Source organism: Salmo salar, chromosome ssa09 (genome assembly GCF_905237065.1).
Source record: "Salmo salar chromosome ssa09, Ssal_v3.1, whole genome shotgun sequence".
Lineage (NCBI taxonomy): Eukaryota > Metazoa > Chordata > Actinopteri > Salmoniformes > Salmonidae > Salmo > Salmo salar.
Genome location: NC_059450.1, coordinates 25336120 through 25354933, shown reverse-complemented (window position 1 = coordinate 25354933; position 18814 = coordinate 25336120). Strand labels below are relative to the sequence as shown.

The window sequence follows — 18814 nt, the reverse complement described above, 5'->3', positions numbered from 1 at the left end:
GTCAGAGAGTCTCTCGTGGATAGTGGTGTAAAGTACTTAAGTAAAAATACTTTAAAGTACCACTTTAAGTTGTTTTTTGGGGGAATCTGTACTTCACTATTTATATTTTTGACTACTTTCACTTTTACTTCACTACATTCCTAAAGAAAATTATGAACTTTTTACTCCATACATTTTCCCTGACACCCAAAAGTACTTCTTACATTTTGAGAGGTGGAGGGTGACAGGAAAATGGTCCAATTCACATACTTATCAAGAGAACATCCCTGGTCACCTCTACTGCCTCTAATCTGGCGGACTCACTAAACATTTGTAAATTATGTCTGAGTGTTGGAGTGTGCCCCTGGCAATCTGTAAATTAAACAAAACAAGAAAACTGTGCTGTCTGGTTTGCTTAATATAAGTAATTTGAAATTATTTGTGCTTTTACTTTTGATACTTAAGTATATTGTAGCATATATATATATTTAACTTAAGTATATTTAAAACCCAATACTACTTGAGACTTTATTCTAGTATTTTACTGGGTGACTTTCACTTTTACTTGAGTAATTTTCTATTAAGGTATCTTTACTTTTACTCAAGTATGATGATTGGGTACTTTTTCCTCCACTGCTCGTGGCCAGACATCACTCTGTACTCTCGTTGGAGAATCAACGGTGTGGCGTCTGGTACTGTTATTTTCCTGTGAAGTGATAGCGCTTCCAGGATGGAGCAGTCCAATCACTGAAGGTAACCTCTCTCTTCCCTGCTCTAGCTGGAGGATGCTCAGGCAAAACGCCAAGAGAGACTGGTGGAGCAGCACAAAGACATCCAGCAGCAAATTCTTGATGAGAAACCAAAGGTGACATACCAACTAACCCATGACCTCTTACCTTTAAATCTGTAACCCTAAACCGCTAGCATCTAACTATAACCCCTGACCTCTACCCCTTTCTCCTAACTCTGACCTCTGACCTCAGCTGCAAGGTGCAGTGGAGGCGGAGTACCAGGAGAAGTTCTGTCTGTTGCCGGGGGAGATCCAGGACTTCCTGCTGAACAGGAAAGGGGGTGTCAAAAGTCACGTCGTGCCCCAGCCCTCCACCCCCCATGACATACTCTCTGAGGAGGAACTAGAGGAGGACCGGAGCAAGTGAGAAAGAGAGAAAGCGAGAGGAGATGGAAAGAGAGCTATTCTTCTTAATAAATGCTGGTTTACTACTGCACTCTAAAGGTAGTCATGGAGAATTTGTATTGTTATGTTATCTGTAGCATATTTTTGAAAGTTGAGATTTGATATATACTCCTACTGTACATTGTACTCTTGCCTGCCTTTAATGGTGCTTCCAAGACAACTGGGAACTCTGAAGAAAAAAACGAGGTCAATTCATGATGTCAGTGACTTTCCGGTCGGAAAGTCTGAGCTATAGAAAGATGCCAGAGTTTCGAGTTGGAATTCTGAGAGGGATGACCGTTCAAAACTATTTTTCCCAGTTGAAGCAAAAAAAAATTGAGTTCCCAGTTGTCTGAACGCATTGAAGTCGGAGAGACTTGCTGATTCGTTGAACGCGGCACGTGTATAACTACAACCAATTAGCAAGTCAGAAATTTCAGAGTTTGCTAGTTCCGACTAGCATGTGAACACGGCATGTAACCCGTGCAAGCGACGCATTCCTACGTTATACTTCCGTGTTCATGTCCTTGTTATTTTGAATTGGTGATTAAATTATCAAATGAAAACATGGTCAGATAAGATATATGAAAAAATGTGTGTGAATGAATTTACTACTGCCAAATGACTTTCATTTAGTTTTTGCCCTAAGACCATTCACCACGTTTTTTGCCCTAAGACCATTCACCACGTTTTTTGCCCTAAGACCATTCACCACGTTTTGCCGATTGAAAACCATTCAAAAAGCCAACAAAATTCTTGCTGCGTCACTTGGTCTAGTGTGGGGTTTGATTCAAATAATCAGCTAATCATCAAGCTTTGATAATTTGAATCAGTTGTGTAGTGTTAGGGCTAAACCCCAAACTGAACCCATTGGGGTCCCGAGGACCGGGTTTCGGAAACGCTGGTCTAGTGGCTGAACAGTGTGTTGCATGTGGCCAAGCAAAGAACGTGTTCTTATTCTACTGACTATATCTTGACTTCAGGCACGGTCCTGTTGTTCTGACCACATGTGGTTCTTATCTAGTCATAGTGTTGAGGTAGTCAGTGGGCGAGAGAGCGCCTTTTTGCACTAAAATGTGGATAATTTGCTTCTGTTTGCACCACTGCTGGCTGTCTGTGCTTTTCTCTTAAAATACGTTGCTACTGAAAAGGTTTCTTTAGGCCTTTTCACACTACATTGTTCTTAGCCCCAGGCAAAGACTGGTCCTGGGCTAGCTTATCCTGTTTGCACAAGCATTTGTTAACCCTGCCCTTATTAAAAAAAAGATTGCAGTTTTGAAACTGCAGTAAAAGTGCAGTAACTGCGGTTGACTGTGGTATTTTGGACGCAGTAATTGCAGAATAAGGGTGGGCTTCGCTTTAGCCCTGGGCTGAGGATTCACACTTGTACAAACACACATGGACCAACATTCTATCTCTGCCACTCCACCAATGTTAAGCAATAAGGCATTTTTTTTATTAACAAATTATTTCCTCTTGCTTTTAGTCTAGCATTTTATTTCCAACAGTTATGGTTTGTATAAACCTTCCTGTCTGCCTGTCGGACCTACCAAATAAGGGACAAAAGGTGGCGTGCCAGTGCACGGTGCCACGGCGGTATGGTGTTGTGTGAATGAATATACAGTGCATATTCATATTCTTACTCAATTGGAAAGGCAAAGCATTTGTATATTCCATTTAGCCTATAGCTTTACTAGAACTGTATCATTATGTAAATAAACCTCAAAATAAATTATCTAAGAAATCACAATTTGGACCTTTACAGCAAAAAAAACAACTTTTCAAACGCAAAAGAGGAAAAGAGGGGCATGAGTCACTCACCAAGTCTACATATTTTTTGCTGCTCTTGACTGATTCAAGCAGTCCTTTCTCCTCTTGCATAGCCAGAGAGAAGTCATTACATGACAAGTCACAGTTCACAGATATTTGAAGTTCATTTTTGATCAGCTCTGTGCTGCATCTGTTTCTTGAGTCTGACCATTTAATGGTAATCAGACAAAAAAATCCTTTCTACAAAGGCATTTGAGCCTGGCACACTGAGGACAAATGAGACAATCCTGAATATGTTGATCAAGTTGGCTTTCCCTAGGTTTTGGAAAACTGCCACCTACTTCTCACTGGTGGATTTTGTGGTATCCTGTCTGGCTTTCTGCATTTCCTCCCAGCTAGTACAAAACTCTTCATAGAGTTGGTCCATACTGACTGTCTGTCATTTTGAGGGCAACCACCACCTGCTCCAGGTCAGTGAAGGAGAGCTCCTCATAGAGGCACATCAGTTTCACCATTACATTTTCTGGTGAGAAATCAAACCACTTGTCAATGTATGTAATGACAGTGTCATAGAACTTCAAAGTCCTGTTGCTGCTTGGACCTTTGTGCTGACAATTGTTTGTCCATCAGCTGCTTAGTCTACTCAGACAAAACTGTCCTGTTTCAGCTGAAGCATCTTAAATTTTGAACTTTTGGACTTCCTCGTAAACATCTGTGATGCAGAGCGTTGTTTCGTCCAGCTTTTTTACGAGTTGGTCAAAAACACACACACTTTGTGGAAAAAGCACAGATAAATCTCAGCAGCTTCCGTTTTTTTTTCGTTTTCAAAAATACTATTCAGTGCCACAGGACAGGTCTCCCTAAGGGACCTGAAGTATGACGTAAGATCTGGCCAGCTTTGCTGGAGACGATCGACAGCTGGATGAAGAGAGAGCCATCGTGTGCAAACATGTCGCAGAATTTCACGCCACTCAGTGTCAACAAAGGCAACAAAAAAAATGCACGCAGTTCCTCTCTTCGGGAAGCATATACTGATAAGTGGCTGTAGATCTGTAAAACAATTGTCTCAATATCCACTGATCGCAGGCGTGCTTGCAGGCATTATGAGCTATGAGCTAATTATGGGCAATTAGCTTTCAGAATGCGATTGTTGGTACTGCTCAATAACTGGTAAACGGAGAGGTGTTTTCCAATTATGTCACGAAGAATACACCGATATTGCTATTTAGCTAGCTTGGCCTTGTGCATTTCTGTGGATGCATTATTTATGTGGATGCATGCTGAGTTAGGTCATTCTCCCCTTCATGGCCAATTGAGAATTCCCGACGCATAAAGTACAGAAAGCTTTCGTCGAGTCACCACTGACAGCCTTAACACACGTCTTTGCTTCACGTTGTTTGTTGTAGCTGCACAGTCTTTTTTGCATGTTTATCCATATTTCCTTGATATACCAAACCGACCGAACAATAACAGAAATGACTTTGCAGGAATTGGCGCGTTTACACTATACTGTGATTGGATGAATATACGGGACAAGGGAGGTCCCGGCTAATACGGGACAGTTGGCAACCCTAGAAACAGTGTTTGACATGCGATATAGTCCTGTGCAGTGAATGCAGTACACGGACATCAATTTTTCTAATCCAAGCAAAATCATGCAACGATATTATTATCAAGAATAGCTATATCCAATTAAATGTCATTAGAAAATCTATCAAACAGATACAAATGCAACTTTAGCTGCCCTTCGTGCTGTAGAGTTTGTGGCTTCTTCAGTTGGCTAGCTAAGTGGGAACACGTTTACCAGCCTATACAGCAACGGTTATTGTTAACCATAGCAACCAATGTTTTCGCACGGATTAAATTAAAGTATTTCGTTTTTTTGTAGGATTTTTTAAACTCAGATGGGAGGATGAAGTAGTATACATTTACTTAAAATACCATGCAGAACGCATCACAAGCATATGCCAATTAGGTGAATGTGCAGCTTTTGTGATTGGACAGTGAAAATTCTGCGTTTCACACTGGCTATTTCACACACACCGTGTTTCTGGGGCTAGAACCGAAAAATCGGGGCTAGCCCTGGGCTAAGGTTGGTGCTAACCAACTTTTTAATGTGCAAATGTGAACACTTGCTTAAAATCTCCCTTAGACCAGGGCTAAGGAGGCTCTTAGCCTTGGGCTAAGGTGCAGTGTTGAAAGCACCTAATCATTGTTTTCTACTTGGTATTAATGCTTTTAGAGTTTTATATGCATACGTTTTGCAAACGACATTGATCTGTTATTTACAAATGATGAGCTGTTGATTGTTTGGTTCCATACACTTTCAGGGATGCATGACTTTATGCAGCATTTTTGTTGACTGTTTAAATGTATTATTATATGCTTAATAACATGGATGTACTGGTTCAATCATAATTAAGGACTTAGTTTCATGTTATTTAATTAGTTTCCTTTTAGATATTTAATACAATTATATCCCAATTCTTTATCACCATTTCCAACTCCTGATGTAGTGTAAAATAACCCCAAAAAATGTCAGATCCAACAAAGACTTAGTAACGGTTTCACATGGGACCTGCAACAATGTGTTGCAACTGGCAAAGTATGTTTTTCTTGTTGCTGTTGTTTTTGAAAAAGATTTTTCTGTAAGTACTGCACTTTACTTCACATCTGTTTGACTATTTTACTGGGGCTAAATGTCTGATTTGATAAACAAAATTACTATACTCTAGTAATTACAAAAAATAAAGTATAACGTTTGATCTAAAATTTGTATCAATACAATTACATGAATAATATAGGAAGAAAACATATGTAAACATGTTATGTAATTCCAAACTGTGTTTAACTCTCTTATTGAATAGGATTCTGGTAGTTATTTGAATGTTTCTGAAGTATATACTTGTATTGGATTTATTTGTATATAGTTGTATTTGTTTGGTTGCAGTATTATATTCCAAACAAATACAACAAAAACAAATAAATCCAATACAAGTATATACTTCAGAAACATTCAAATAACTACCAGAATCCTATTCAATAAGAGAGTTTAAACACAGTTTGGAATTTCATAACATATGTTTTCTTCCTATATTATTCATGTAATTTTATTGATACAATAAAATTCCAAACTGTGTTTAACTCTCTTATTGAATAGGATTCTGGTAGTTATTTGAATGTTTCTGAAGTATATAATTGTATTGGATTTATTTGTATATAGTTGTATTCGCTTGGTTGCAGTATTATATTGAATAATAATAAGAAAAGTCAAAGATAAGTTGGGTGTTAATAGTAAGAATGTTACTAGAATTATTTATTTAATTCACAAAGTTGTTCTAACTTGTATGGAGCCTTTGCTCTCAGTAATGATTTGCCCCTTGTTTTTGTGATTACTTGAACCACATTTAACTAAAATATTTATTATGAAATTAGATGTGTGTATTTTCTAACGTTTAAAAAAATACAGTTGAAGTCAGAAGTTTACATACTCTTAGGTTGGAGTCATTAAAACTCGTTTTTCAACCACTCCACAAATTTCTTGTTAACAAACTATAGTTTTGGTTAGGACAAATACTTTGTGCATGACACAAGTCATTTTTCCAACAATTGTTTACAGACAGATTATTTCACTTATAATTCATTGTATCACAATTCCAGTGGGTCATAAGTTTACATACACTAAGTTGACTGTGCCTTTAAACAGCTTGGAAAATTCCAGAAAATTATGTCATGGCTTTAGAAGCTTCTGATTGACATCATTTGAGTCAATTGGAGGTGTACCTGTGGATATAGAACATTTTGGCCAGAACTGAAAAAGCGTGTGCGAGCAAGGAGGTCTACAAACCTGACTCAGTTACACCAGCCCTGTCAGGAGGAATGGGCCAAAATTCACCCAACTTATTGTGGGAAGCTTGTGGAAGGCTAACCGAAACGTTTGACCCAAGTTAAACAATTTAAAAGGCAATGCTACCAAATACTAATTGAGTGTATGTAAACTTCTGACCCACTGGGAATGGATGAAAGAAATAAAAGCTGAAATAAATCATTCTCTCTACTATTATTCTGACATTTCACATTCTTAAAGTAAAATGGTGATCCTAACTGACCTAAAACAGGGAATTGTTACTAGGATTAAATGTCAGGAATTGTGAAAAACTGAGTTTAAATGTATTTGGCTAAGGTGTATGCAAACTTCCGACTTCAATTGTACATTCACACAATCTAACTGGTACGCACAAATGCAAACATGACATAAGTACATACACTCCACTGAAACCAAACACAAAAGGTTATTTTAACAGCCATACAAAACCTTATAACATCTGCCAGTCATTACTTGAATTGGCAACAGCTCTCCCTGCAGGACAAACGCTTGACAAACGTGGTCGCTGTCACTGTCGTCGTTGTCTTCGTCTTCTTCTTCTTCTTCTTCTTCTGCTTCTATGATATCATGGCGGTCCGCAAACAATCGTTTAAGTACATGCTGCCACCTACTGTGCTGGAATGTATGATCAATCATGATCTGCCCAATTCTGTACTACCATGAAAATAAAATTCAAAACCAAATAAATCCATAACTTCTACCACACCCTCCCCCAACAAACCCATTAGACTTTATCTATATCATGCTGAGACACTCCACCCTTTGGATTGTTCAGCATGTCAACAACCATTTCAACAGTAATATCTGTTACCCCCAATATCTATTTTGCCATCTCCAAAAAAACCTTCAACCTGGCATTTCTGCTTTCCACAAACCGAGTCGTATTGATAACCTTACCAATAAAAACTATGAAGTTGTAACGCCCTGGCCATAGAGAGGGGTTTTGTTCTTTATTTTGGTTAGGCCAGGGTGTTACATTGGGTGGGCGTTCTATGTGCATTTTTCTATGTTGGTTTGTTTCATTGATTTTGGCCGTGTGGCTTCCAATCAGGCACAGCTGTGAGCGTTGTTGCTGATTGGGAGTCACACATAAGGAGCATGTTTTTCCTTTGGGTTTTGTGGGTAATTGTTTCTGTTGAGTGTTTTGCACCTGACAGGACTGTTTGGCTGTCAGTTTTCTTGTTTTTGTATAGTGTTCACGTTGTTCAATTAAAATCATGATGAACACTAACTCCGCTGTGCCTTGGTCTACTCTCTCTCCCGACGGCCGTTACAGAAGTCAACTTTATTCATTATCAACGTGTCCTTTGACACCACACATTCATGAGCACAAGATTTCTGAACAGGCCTCGAAACCATCCCAGGACCATCAGAAGCACCTGCCCCGACAGTAGGTCCACTTACTACAGGTACATCCATGTCAGCTCCATCAGTCTGACAGTAGCTCCACTTACTACAGGTACATCCATGTAAACTCCATCAGTCTGACAGTAGGTCCACTTACTACAGGTACATCCATGTAAACTCCATCAATCTGACAGTAGCTCCACCTACTACAGGTACATCCATGACAGATCCATCAGTCTGACAGTAGGTCCACTAACTACAGGTACATCCATGTCAGATCCATCAGTCTGACAGTAGGTCCACTTACTACAGGTACATCCATGTCAGATCCATCAGTCTGACAGTAGGTCCACTTACTACAGGTACATCCATGTAAACTCCATCAGTCTGACAGTAGCTCCACTTACTACAGGTTCATCCATGTCAGATCCATCAGTCTGACAGTAGGTCCACTTACTACAGGTACATCCATGTAAACTCCATCAGTCTGACAGTAGGTCCACTTACTACAGGTACATCCATGTCAGCTCCATCAGTCCGCACTGTAGTTCTACCAATTTGTTTTACAGCCCCTGCATACGATACATCATGACTGATTATATTACTCTGAGCCTCTCTAGCCTCTCTCTGTACCTGGCATCCACCAAATGCTGCACTGTGTTCTCCCCCATAATTACAGCACTTAACCTTCACATTGCTTCCACATTCACCATACTCATGTGCCCCTCCACACTTATTTTCTTTCCTTTACACTGAGCAGCTAGCTACATGTCCCATTCTTTGGCTTTTAAAACATTGCAGTGCATATGGGACAAGTTATCTAACATTCTAAATAAGGAATCCTATGTGTACTTTCCCCGGCAAGGCTTTCTCAAACCTCAACATCACTGATAAGCTTTGACTTCTTTTACCCTCTTTCCTACTGATCAACCTTTTGACCTCAATCACTCTGCCTCCACATTTTCTTTAATATCATCTGTGGACATACAGTACCAGTCAAACATTGTCAAGGCAAAGGGTGGCTACTTTGAAGAATCTCAAGTATAAAATATATTTTGATTTGTTTAACACTTGTTTGGTTACTACATGATTCCATATGTGTTATTTCATAGTTTTGATGTCGTCACTATTATTCTACAATGTAGAAAATAGTAAAAATAAAGAAACCCTGGAATGAGTAGGTGTCCAAACTTTTGACTGGTACTTTAGATATTGGGACCCCAGTGATGACTCCCCTCAATCTAGCATAAGAACAAAGGACACGGCTTTTAATCTTCTTCCCATTAAGCTTTTCCATTTTCAGAATCTTCTCTTGCTGAGCCTGACTACCACACAATATTAACAATCTACCATTTCCAATGAACCAAGCTAATTTCACTTCACTAACAGTTGAAGTCGGAAGTTTACATACACTAAGGTGGGAGTCATTAAAACTCGTTTTTCAACCTCTCCACAAATTTCTTGTTAACAAACTATAGTTTTGGCAAGTCGGTTAGGACATCTACTTTGCGCATGACAAAAGTTATTTATCCAACAATTGTTTACAGACAGATTATTTCACTTATTACTCACTGTGACACAATTCCAGTGGGCCAGAAGTTTACATACACTAAGTTGACTGTGCCTTTAAACAGCTTGGAAAATTCCAGAAAATGATGTCATGGCTTTAGAAGCTTCTGATAGGCTAATTGACATCATTTGAGTCAATTGGAGGTGTACCTGTGGATGTATTTCAAGGCCTACCTTCAAACCCAGTGCCTCTTTGCTTGACATCATGTGAAAATCAAAAGAAATCAGCCAAGACCTCAGAAAAAAAATTTAGACCTCCACAAGTCTGGGTCATCCTTGGGAGCAATTTCCAAACGCATGAAGGTACCACGTTCATCTGTTCAAACAATAGTACACAAGTATAAACACCATGGAACCACGCAGCCGTCATACCGCTCAGGAAGGAGACGCGTTCTGTCTCCTAGAGATGAACGTACTTTGGTGCAAAAAGTGCAAATCAATCCCAGAACAACCGCAAAGCACCTGGTGAAGATGCTGGAGGAAACGGGTACAAAAGTATCTATATACACAGTAAAACGTGTCCTATATCGACATAACCTGAAAGGCCACTCAGCAAGGAAGAAGCCACTGTTCCAAACCCGCCATAAAAAAGCCAGACTACGGTTTGCAACTGCACATGGGGACAAAGATCGTACTTTTTGGAGAAATGTCCTGTGGTCTGATGAAACAAAAATAGAAGTGTTTGGCCATAATGACCATCATTATGTTTGGAGGAAAAGGGGGAGGCTTGCAAGCCAAAGAACACCATCCCAACCGTGAAGCACGGGGGTGGCAGCATCATGTTGTGGGGGTGCTTTGCTGCAGGAGGGACTGGTGCACTTCACAAAATAGATGGCATCATGAGGGAGGAAAATGATGTGGATATATTGAAGCAACATCTCAAGACATCAGTCAGGAAGTTAAAGCTTGGTCGCAAATGGATCTTCCAAATGGACAATGAGCCCAAGCATACTTCCAAAGTTGTGGCAAAATGGCTTAAGGACAACAACGTCAAGGTATTGGAGTGGCCATCACAAAGCCCTGACCTCAAACCTATAGAACATTTGTGGGCAGAACTGAAAAAGTGTGTGTGAGCAAAGAGGTCTACAAACCTGACTGAGTACACCAGATCTGTCAGGAGGAATGGGCCAAAATTCACCCAACTTATTGTGGGAAGCTAGTGGAAGGCTACCCGAAACCATTGACCCAAGTTAAACAATTTAAAGGCAATGCTACCAAATACTAATTGAGTGTATGTAAACTTCTGACCAACTGGGAATGTGATGAAAGAAATAAAAGTTGAAATAAATAATTCTCTCTACTATTATTCTGACATTTCACATTCTTAAAATAAAGTGGTGATACTAACTGACTTAAGACAGGGAGTTTTTACAATGATTAAATGTCAGGAATTGTAAAAAACAGAGTTTAAATGTATTTGGCTAAGGTGTATGTAAACTTCCGACTTCCAACTGTACCTCTATATCAATGGAATTAGTTAGTCGGATAGGGTGTAAGTGAGGCCCTGTGGTCTCATTAAACACTCTCACAACCAGTTGTGTAAAGTTCTAATGTAAAAATACTTTAAAGTACTTAGTGCTATTAAGTAGTTTTTTGGGGTATTTCTACTTTACTTTTCCATTTATATTTTTGCTAACTTTTACTTTTACTTCACTACATTCCTAAAGAAAATAATTTACTTTTTACTCCATACATTTTCCCTGACACCCAAAAGTACTCATTCAATTTTTACAGGAAAATGGTCCAATTCCCAGGCTCAGTTGGTAGAGCATGGTGTTTACAACGCCAGCATGGTGTGTGCAACGCCAGGGTTGTGGGTTTGATTCCCATGGGGGGCCAGTAATTTAAAAAAAATTATAATTAAATGCATGAAATGAAATGTATTCATTCACTACTGTAAGTTGCTCTGGTAAAGAGCGTCTACTAAATGACTAAAATGTAAAATGTAAGATCACCTGGTCATCCCTACTGCCTCTGATCTGGCGGACTCACTAAACACAAATGCTTTGTTTGCAAATTATGTCTTGAGTGTGACCCTGGCTCTTCGTAAATGTAAAAAAAAACAAGAAAATAGTGCAGTCTGGTTTGCTTAAAATAAGTTATTTGAAATTGTTTATACTTTTACTTTTAATATTAAGTACATTTGAGTAATTCTATTTACTTTTAATACTTAAGTATATTTAAAACCAAATACTTTTAGACTTTTACTCAAGTAGTATTTTATTGGGTGACTTTCACTTTTATTTGAGTCATTTTCTATTAAGGTATCTTTACTTTTACTCAAGTATGACAATTGATACTTTTCCCACCACTGATCACAACTTTCCACTCCAACACGTCACTACTGCATTCTGTATCATGATCTCTCTTCTTCCTATGTCTTTACACTATTGACCATTCCGGTCCTTGACGCTCATCCTCCCATTACATACCCTCAGAACTGACACCCATATTGTTCGCATTCCAGCACAACTGTTGCTTCACCAACTTTTTCTACATTCCTCATTTTCGTCCGCACTACTCGCCGCCATTTCCGATCGTGTTACGGTGTTGTAACAACGGTGTTGTTTTGGCCAGACACATCCAATTTCACACCCACGAACTACAAACTCAGAGTAAGATTGGAAGAGTAATTTGTCAAAAGAGAGGATAACAAAAATCCTTGGTAATCCAAATTTGAACAATGAAAAAAAAAAAAAAATTAAGTCAAAAGCTCCAATGTCATTATATTCTGTATAACTCATCGTAAGTTGTATTTTATTTATTGTTGATTTAAAAACAAAAATATTTTGCTTTCAAATAACAATTTCCTCGCTATGCACTGATTACAGTCTGCAGTTGTGGGGAAAAACGCACGCGAGCTTTGATTTACATGTGCTGTTGTTGCTGTGCCATTTCCTTGCGTTTTGAGAGTGTGGAGTGTACCTTTTGTTCTGGTGCTCTCGTTCAAGTGACAATGACAGCCTGTCTATCAAGATGCATGGAACCCGCCCCATTCACCCCTCCTGCTCCCTGGCCGTAGCAAGCAGGGAGCAGTGAAGACGAGGTAGCTAGTTTTGAAGCCGTGGCATAAATGATCTCATCTCAGCCCGATCTCCGCTTTCTACAGAGGATCCTATGACCAACACCGGAATAAAGTAAAAATAAAGGTACGCCAAATGAATTAACCGACTGTATTTATTTGTTAGGCTTGATATGGGGCATTTATTGAAATGTTTATCTCCGAAACTCTTGTCAAATGTTAGTCTGGTGAGGTGAGGGGGGGCGCTAGCTACACATTTAGCTAGGTAACGTAGTTAACGGTAGTTAGGTAGCTAAACAATTTTCATGCGGGAGTATCCATGCCAGTTAGGGAGAGTGGAGAAATGTAGTTGGAAAAGGTTAGCTCGTCATTTTAAAACAGTGTTGTAATAATCTACCCCAATTATATCCGTTATTTTATAGTTCAACAATTATATCGCAGAGTGGGAATTGGCTAACTACAGTAGGTAACGTAGCTAGTTATTTCAAAATGGCCTCATCTCCGTTGTCGCCCCAGCGTCCCTGTTGCTCGAGCTAGACAAAGCATGCGGTACAGCTACCAGAGACGGATATGCTATTACAGTGAGTGCAATATAAATAACTAATTTCATGATGTACATATTTTTGTATTAACCTATTATGAATTGCAGGATACACACTCGCACTGTTGCGTAGTCAGCTAATTTCTCCATTCAAATAAGCATAAGCGGCAGCGGAAATACTGTCAACGTCAGTACTGTGGGGGAGGGGAGCCAGAGACGAGGAGGAGGATCTCTGGTGCAGCTGTGGGTGTTAATGCTATTTTATGTATTAAGCCTTGCAGCTCTTTGACGTTTAGAACGGTGTAATATAACTGAGCCATAACACAGAGTACAAGCACAGCATACATGAATGAGGTTCCCTCCTTACATTTGGTACTGACAGAGTAATTGTTTGGAGTAAAAAACCTTGATTCATCAAAACGGGGATTCAACTTTAAAGATAATTTTTTCATTTAACCTTTATTTAACTAGGAAAGTCAGTAAAGAACAAATTCTTATTTACAATGATGGCCTACTGGGGAACAGTGGGTTAACTGCCTTGTTCAGGGGCATAACGACAGATTTTTACTTTGTCAGTTCAGGGATTCAATCCAGCAACCTTTCGGTTACTGGCCCAAGGCCCTAACCACTAGGCTACCTGCCGGCCTAATTTGAAGGGGTGTATGTTGGCTTGACCTATGTTTTGTTTTTATTATAGCCACATTAACCTATTAGATCCTATTTGTCAATGGATTACAACCTAACAGATTTGTATTGAACAGGCCTTTTTAGGTTTGCAGTGGTCATAAAGAGCAAAAAGTCCCCTGCCTGGCACCAGTAACTTGTTTTTGTCTCATCAAAATGATTGCACTTCCTTTTTTCCTTGCTTTCAGATATCCAATCAGCTATACTCCCATGATAGACACCTATTGTTTGGGGGTGGAATGGTGCATTATCATGAACCCTGTGTTGTTACTTGTGTAGTATTATGATTCTTAGCTAGAAATTCTCCATTCTTTTTTACCGTTACCACTAAGGTAACAAAAGAGAAACAGAGAAATTACATTCATGTGTCTGCCTCACATTTTGTATTTTGAATAGGGTACCTGGCAACGCTACTCATGAATTGGACTAAAAAATCTGGAATTATTATTTGGGTTCTAGCTATTTAGAACACCACATTTGCTGAATTTGACAGTTGTCTTGTACCCCAGAGGATTGTATCAGACTGTTTGTGCATTTTATCTGTGGTCTGACGCAGGTCCATTTGCAGTCTTCAGTTCTTGCAGCTAACATGATCTTAGATTTCAGTAAGGGCACCAGTCCAATTATGTGACAGATTGTTTTTCATCATGGTTTATTGATGGCTAACGACATTAGAAGCACATAACCACCCTCTAGTGAAAGCAATGGTTAGGCTAAGTGGTCGGCCATAAAGTCTGCATTCCAGTTAGGTTCATTAACACACCCAAAAGCACTCTCCTGATTACTTCCAATGGTGAAAACATACAGTAAATTCGACATTGTCGCTTGTGATGTTATTTGTTGCTCCAGTGCTGAGATGTCTACTCAGGTAGGACCAAAGCTCAATGTCCTTCGCTTGGCAGACTGATAGATTGTGAACCTGTGATGTCCACAGTGTATCCCTGCAGCCCTAAAATAGATAGATATAAGACATTTGCTTATTAGGAACATTGCTTAAGTTGCTATTATCAACTGTGCTTTTTTTGCCATAAGCTAGTATAGTGTTAAAATAATCAATTAAGTGCAAATGTTTGCTGTTTTGAACCAAAATGTTACTTTATTAGGTTACTTTATTTCATACTTGCCTCCTGTTTGATATAATTTCCTCCTTCGTAGATGGTTGATCCATGTAGCAGAGTAGTAACTCCAATTACTGCCCCACCCACTGCTCTCTCTGAGGAGATGCACACCCTGACAGAAGTTCCTTTGTTTTAGTCTGATGGAAAATGTAGTGTGACGTCACACAGGCTCCTGTCCTGTGTTCTCTCCCTACTCTGCTCTTCCCTGCTTGTTGGTCCGTTGGAGTCAACAGCCGTCCCCTGTTTTTTTGAGGCAAGTCTTCTGATATCTTCTCATTCAGACAGAGATACTGCTTCAGGAAGGTTCATTTTCACTGTTCCTCCTTTCCCTTTAATGACATTTTAGCAGTTATATTTTTTGGAGCATGGTGTGTTTCTCAATCATATCAAATTTAAACCTGTGTGGTATTCTTTTGACTTTTCTCACCCAGTATGTGTCCTATTAACTTCACTCCGGTAGTACAGAAGTGAACTCACTTTTGCCAATATTTAGATGTTTGACGACAGGTGGCAGTGGGATGGGATAGTGTACGTACATGAGCTGATTGTGTTTTTTGTTGAGAAAAGCCTGACCTGTCCTGATTTTGACCGCAGTGATGGTAGTTGGTTGGTAACATGCTGTATTTTCGGTGGTTCAGTGGGTCTGTTAAAAGTGTGGTTGTTCCGCCCAGCAGGAGCCTTGCTTCAGACTGGCCTAAAATGGGCAGAAAGGGTGCAGAACAAAAGCTGCTTGTTGCTTGTACAAAAGTACTGAAGCGCTGCAGCCGGGACCAAGCTGCTATGCTAATGCCTGTGCCTCTCAACAGGAAAGGTATAGCAAACTCTCAGAAAAACAACAAGCTATTTATACTGTAGCACATTACATTAATATTTAGCTAGCCTGTAGAGATTCTTCTTCATGAAATTCTCTTACCAATGAAAAGTTTGTCCTTATGCCACACACTTCAAACATAACACCAAAAATTATAAATTCATACATTTTTTGAATGTAGTTTTGATAACTAAAATTCATCAAGACAATACAGTATTTCATGATATCATGTGTGTTTGTGTTAGAATGTGAAGTTTTTGTGATAGGTTTGTCACCAATAACACTCTTTCCGTTTCCCTTCACCCCAGAGAGCCAAAATGTTCCCGAAGGGCACGAAGCGCAAGTTTTCCGACTCAAGGGAGGAACCTGTGGCAGGCGGTGAGGATGTGAATCAGTCGAGTTCGGCAGCTGTGAGGATGCTGTCGTCCTACAGCCTGCAGCGGCAGTCCCTGCTGGACATGTCCCTGATCAAACTGCAGCTGTGCCACATGCTGGTGGAGCCTAATCTGTGCCGTTCGGTGCTGATTGCCAACACGGTGAGGCAGATCCAGGAGGAGATGACCCAGGACGGCACCTGGCAGATCATGACCCAGGCCCTGAGTGCTGCCAACGCTGCTGCCCAGTGCTCTGCAGACCGCCTGGTGGCCACCGAGGTGCTGTGTCGGCAGACAGAGGCAGCCCAGGGGGAGCAGGTCCCCAAGCCCTTCCCAGTGGTGGGGTCAGAGGGCTGCCCTGCGGAGGAGGTGGTGGAGGAGGAGGAGGCGGCGGCAGAGGTGGGGATGACTATGTCCACTGTCTCCCCCCAAGCCCCAACCTCCTACCTGCCAGGCACCTTTGGCATGGAGCCCTGCTGGGAAGAGGAGGAGACGGGTGAAGATGATGATGATGAGGAGGAGGAGGACAGTGAGGAGTGTGGGTCTGGCTCAGAGGGGGAGGAGAGGGAGTGTGACAGCCTGGTGGAGGACACCAGGACAGCAGAGCAGGTCTTTGGCACGTTCGAGATCAAAAACCCTGCGCCCAGCCCCGACCCTGCTCTGGAGGAACTGTTTTCAGACGTGGATGCGTCTTACTACGACCTTGATACAGTGCTGACAGGAATGCAGAGTGTTCCTAAGATGGGGCCCTATGACCTCCTGGAGAGCCTGTCCTCCCATGGGCCCTCACCCCTCAGTTCCAGCGCCAGCTGCCGATCAGACCTCAATGAACTGGACCACATCATGGAGATCATAGTGGGCTCCTGAGAAACAACACATTTCTTTGCATACTTACTTTGCAGACTCTTTACAGACTGTGCACGTTGTGCGTACATGGATATGGTGTTATTATACGTTCAGATGTTGAGGGTTTATGAAATCAAGAACTTATTCAGTGTTACGACATGCAGCTGTGCATCTCTAAGTGGGCAGAGATTACAACCTATACCATTACGATTTTTCTTATTTTACAAACTTTTCTATATTTCTTTTTGTCATACAATCTATTTTTCCAGTTTTGTTTTTATTTATTGTTATATGTATGGACTGAAGAACAATGTCATTACACTACACACAAATAGACCCAAACATCTGAAGCGATGCATATTTTCCTAAAGAGGAAAACAAATATTAGTGAAACATGTACGTAGAGTTGAAGTTGGAAGTTTACATACACCTTAGCCAGATACATTTAAACTCAGTTTTTCACAATTCCTGACATTTAATTCTAGTAAAAAATTCCCTGTCTTAGGTCAGTTACGATCACCACTTTATTTTAATAATGTGAAATGTCAGAATATATAGCTGAGAGCGATTTATTTCATCTTTTATACCTTTCATCACATTCCCAGTGCGTCAGAAGTTTACATACACTCAATTAGTATTTGGTAGCATTGCCTTTAAATTGTTTAACTTGGGTCACACGTTTCGGGTAGCCTTCCACAAGCTTCCCACAATAAGTTGGGTGAATTTTGGTCCATTCCTCCTGACACAGCTGGTGAGTCAGGTTTGTAGGCCTCCTTGCTCGCACACGCTTTTTCAGTTCTGCCCACAATTTTTATATGGGATTGAGGTTAGGGCTTTGTGATGGCCACTCCAATACCTTGACTGTGTTGTCCTTAATCCATTTTGCCACAACTTTGGAAGTATGCTTGAGGTCATTGTCCATTTGGAAAATCCATTTGCAATCAAGCTTTAACTTCTTATGGCTGAAATCCCGTTAACGGGATCGGGATCCGGTTTAATGGCAGACCGCCAAATTCAAAAATTATTACAAATATTTAACTTTCATACATTCACAAGTGCAATACACCAAATTGAAGCTGAACTTCTTGTATTTCTAGCCACCGTATCAGATTTCAACCAGGCTTTACGGCGAAAGCAATTTACGCTATAATCTGAGGATAGTCCCCCAACAAACAAACACTGACAATCATATTTCATCCCGCCAGGCGCGACACAAAACGCAGAAATAACATAATTCATGCTTTACCTTTGTCGAGCTTCTTCTGTTGGCACTCCAATATGTCCCATAAACATCACAAATGGTCCTTTTGTTCGATTCATTCCGTCGTTATATATCCAAAATGTCCATTTATTTGGCGCGTTTGATAAAAAAAAAACACCAGTTCCAACTTGCGCAACATGACTACAAAATCTCTCATAAGTTACCTGTAATTGACCATTTTCAGCAAACAACTTTCCTAATACAACTTTAGGTATTTTTTAACGTAAATAATCGATAAAATTTAAGACGGGATAAACTGCGTTCAATACTGGAGGAAAACAAAGTCGAGCGTGCTTTCAGGTCGCGCGCCTCTATCAAAAAGTACACTGCCCTTGAGCCTCGTTCTGAACGGCCTTACTTAATTAAACAAAGGAAAAACATCAACCAATTTCTAAAGACTGTTGACATCCAGTGGACGCGATAGGAACTGCA

The 18814-nt window shown here is 40.2% G+C and overlaps 1 protein-coding gene across 5 annotated transcripts; it reads left to right on the top strand.

The window, feature by feature from the left end:
* The first annotated feature begins 12557 nt into the window (after positions 1-12557).
* Positions 12558-17771, top strand: LOC106610950 (cell division cycle-associated protein 4). 5 transcript variants are annotated; one of them, XM_045723524.1, is made up of 5 exons: positions 12558-12874; positions 13264-13328; positions 15128-15343; positions 15765-15901; positions 16210-17771. In XM_045723524.1, exon 5 carries the CDS (start codon positions 16219-16221, stop codon positions 17140-17142), a length of 924 nt encoding a protein of 307 aa, XP_045579480.1. In that variant the 5' UTR covers positions 12558-12874; positions 13264-13328; positions 15128-15343; positions 15765-15901; positions 16210-16218; the 3' UTR covers positions 17143-17771. The 5 variants fall into 5 exon arrangements, with proteins under 5 accessions (XP_045579480.1, XP_045579481.1, XP_045579479.1 ...); XM_045723525.1 differs by lacking the exon at positions 13264-13328 and having other exon boundaries at positions 15227-15343; XM_045723523.1 differs by lacking the exon at positions 13264-13328.
* The last annotated feature ends 1043 nt before the right edge of the window (positions 17772-18814 follow it).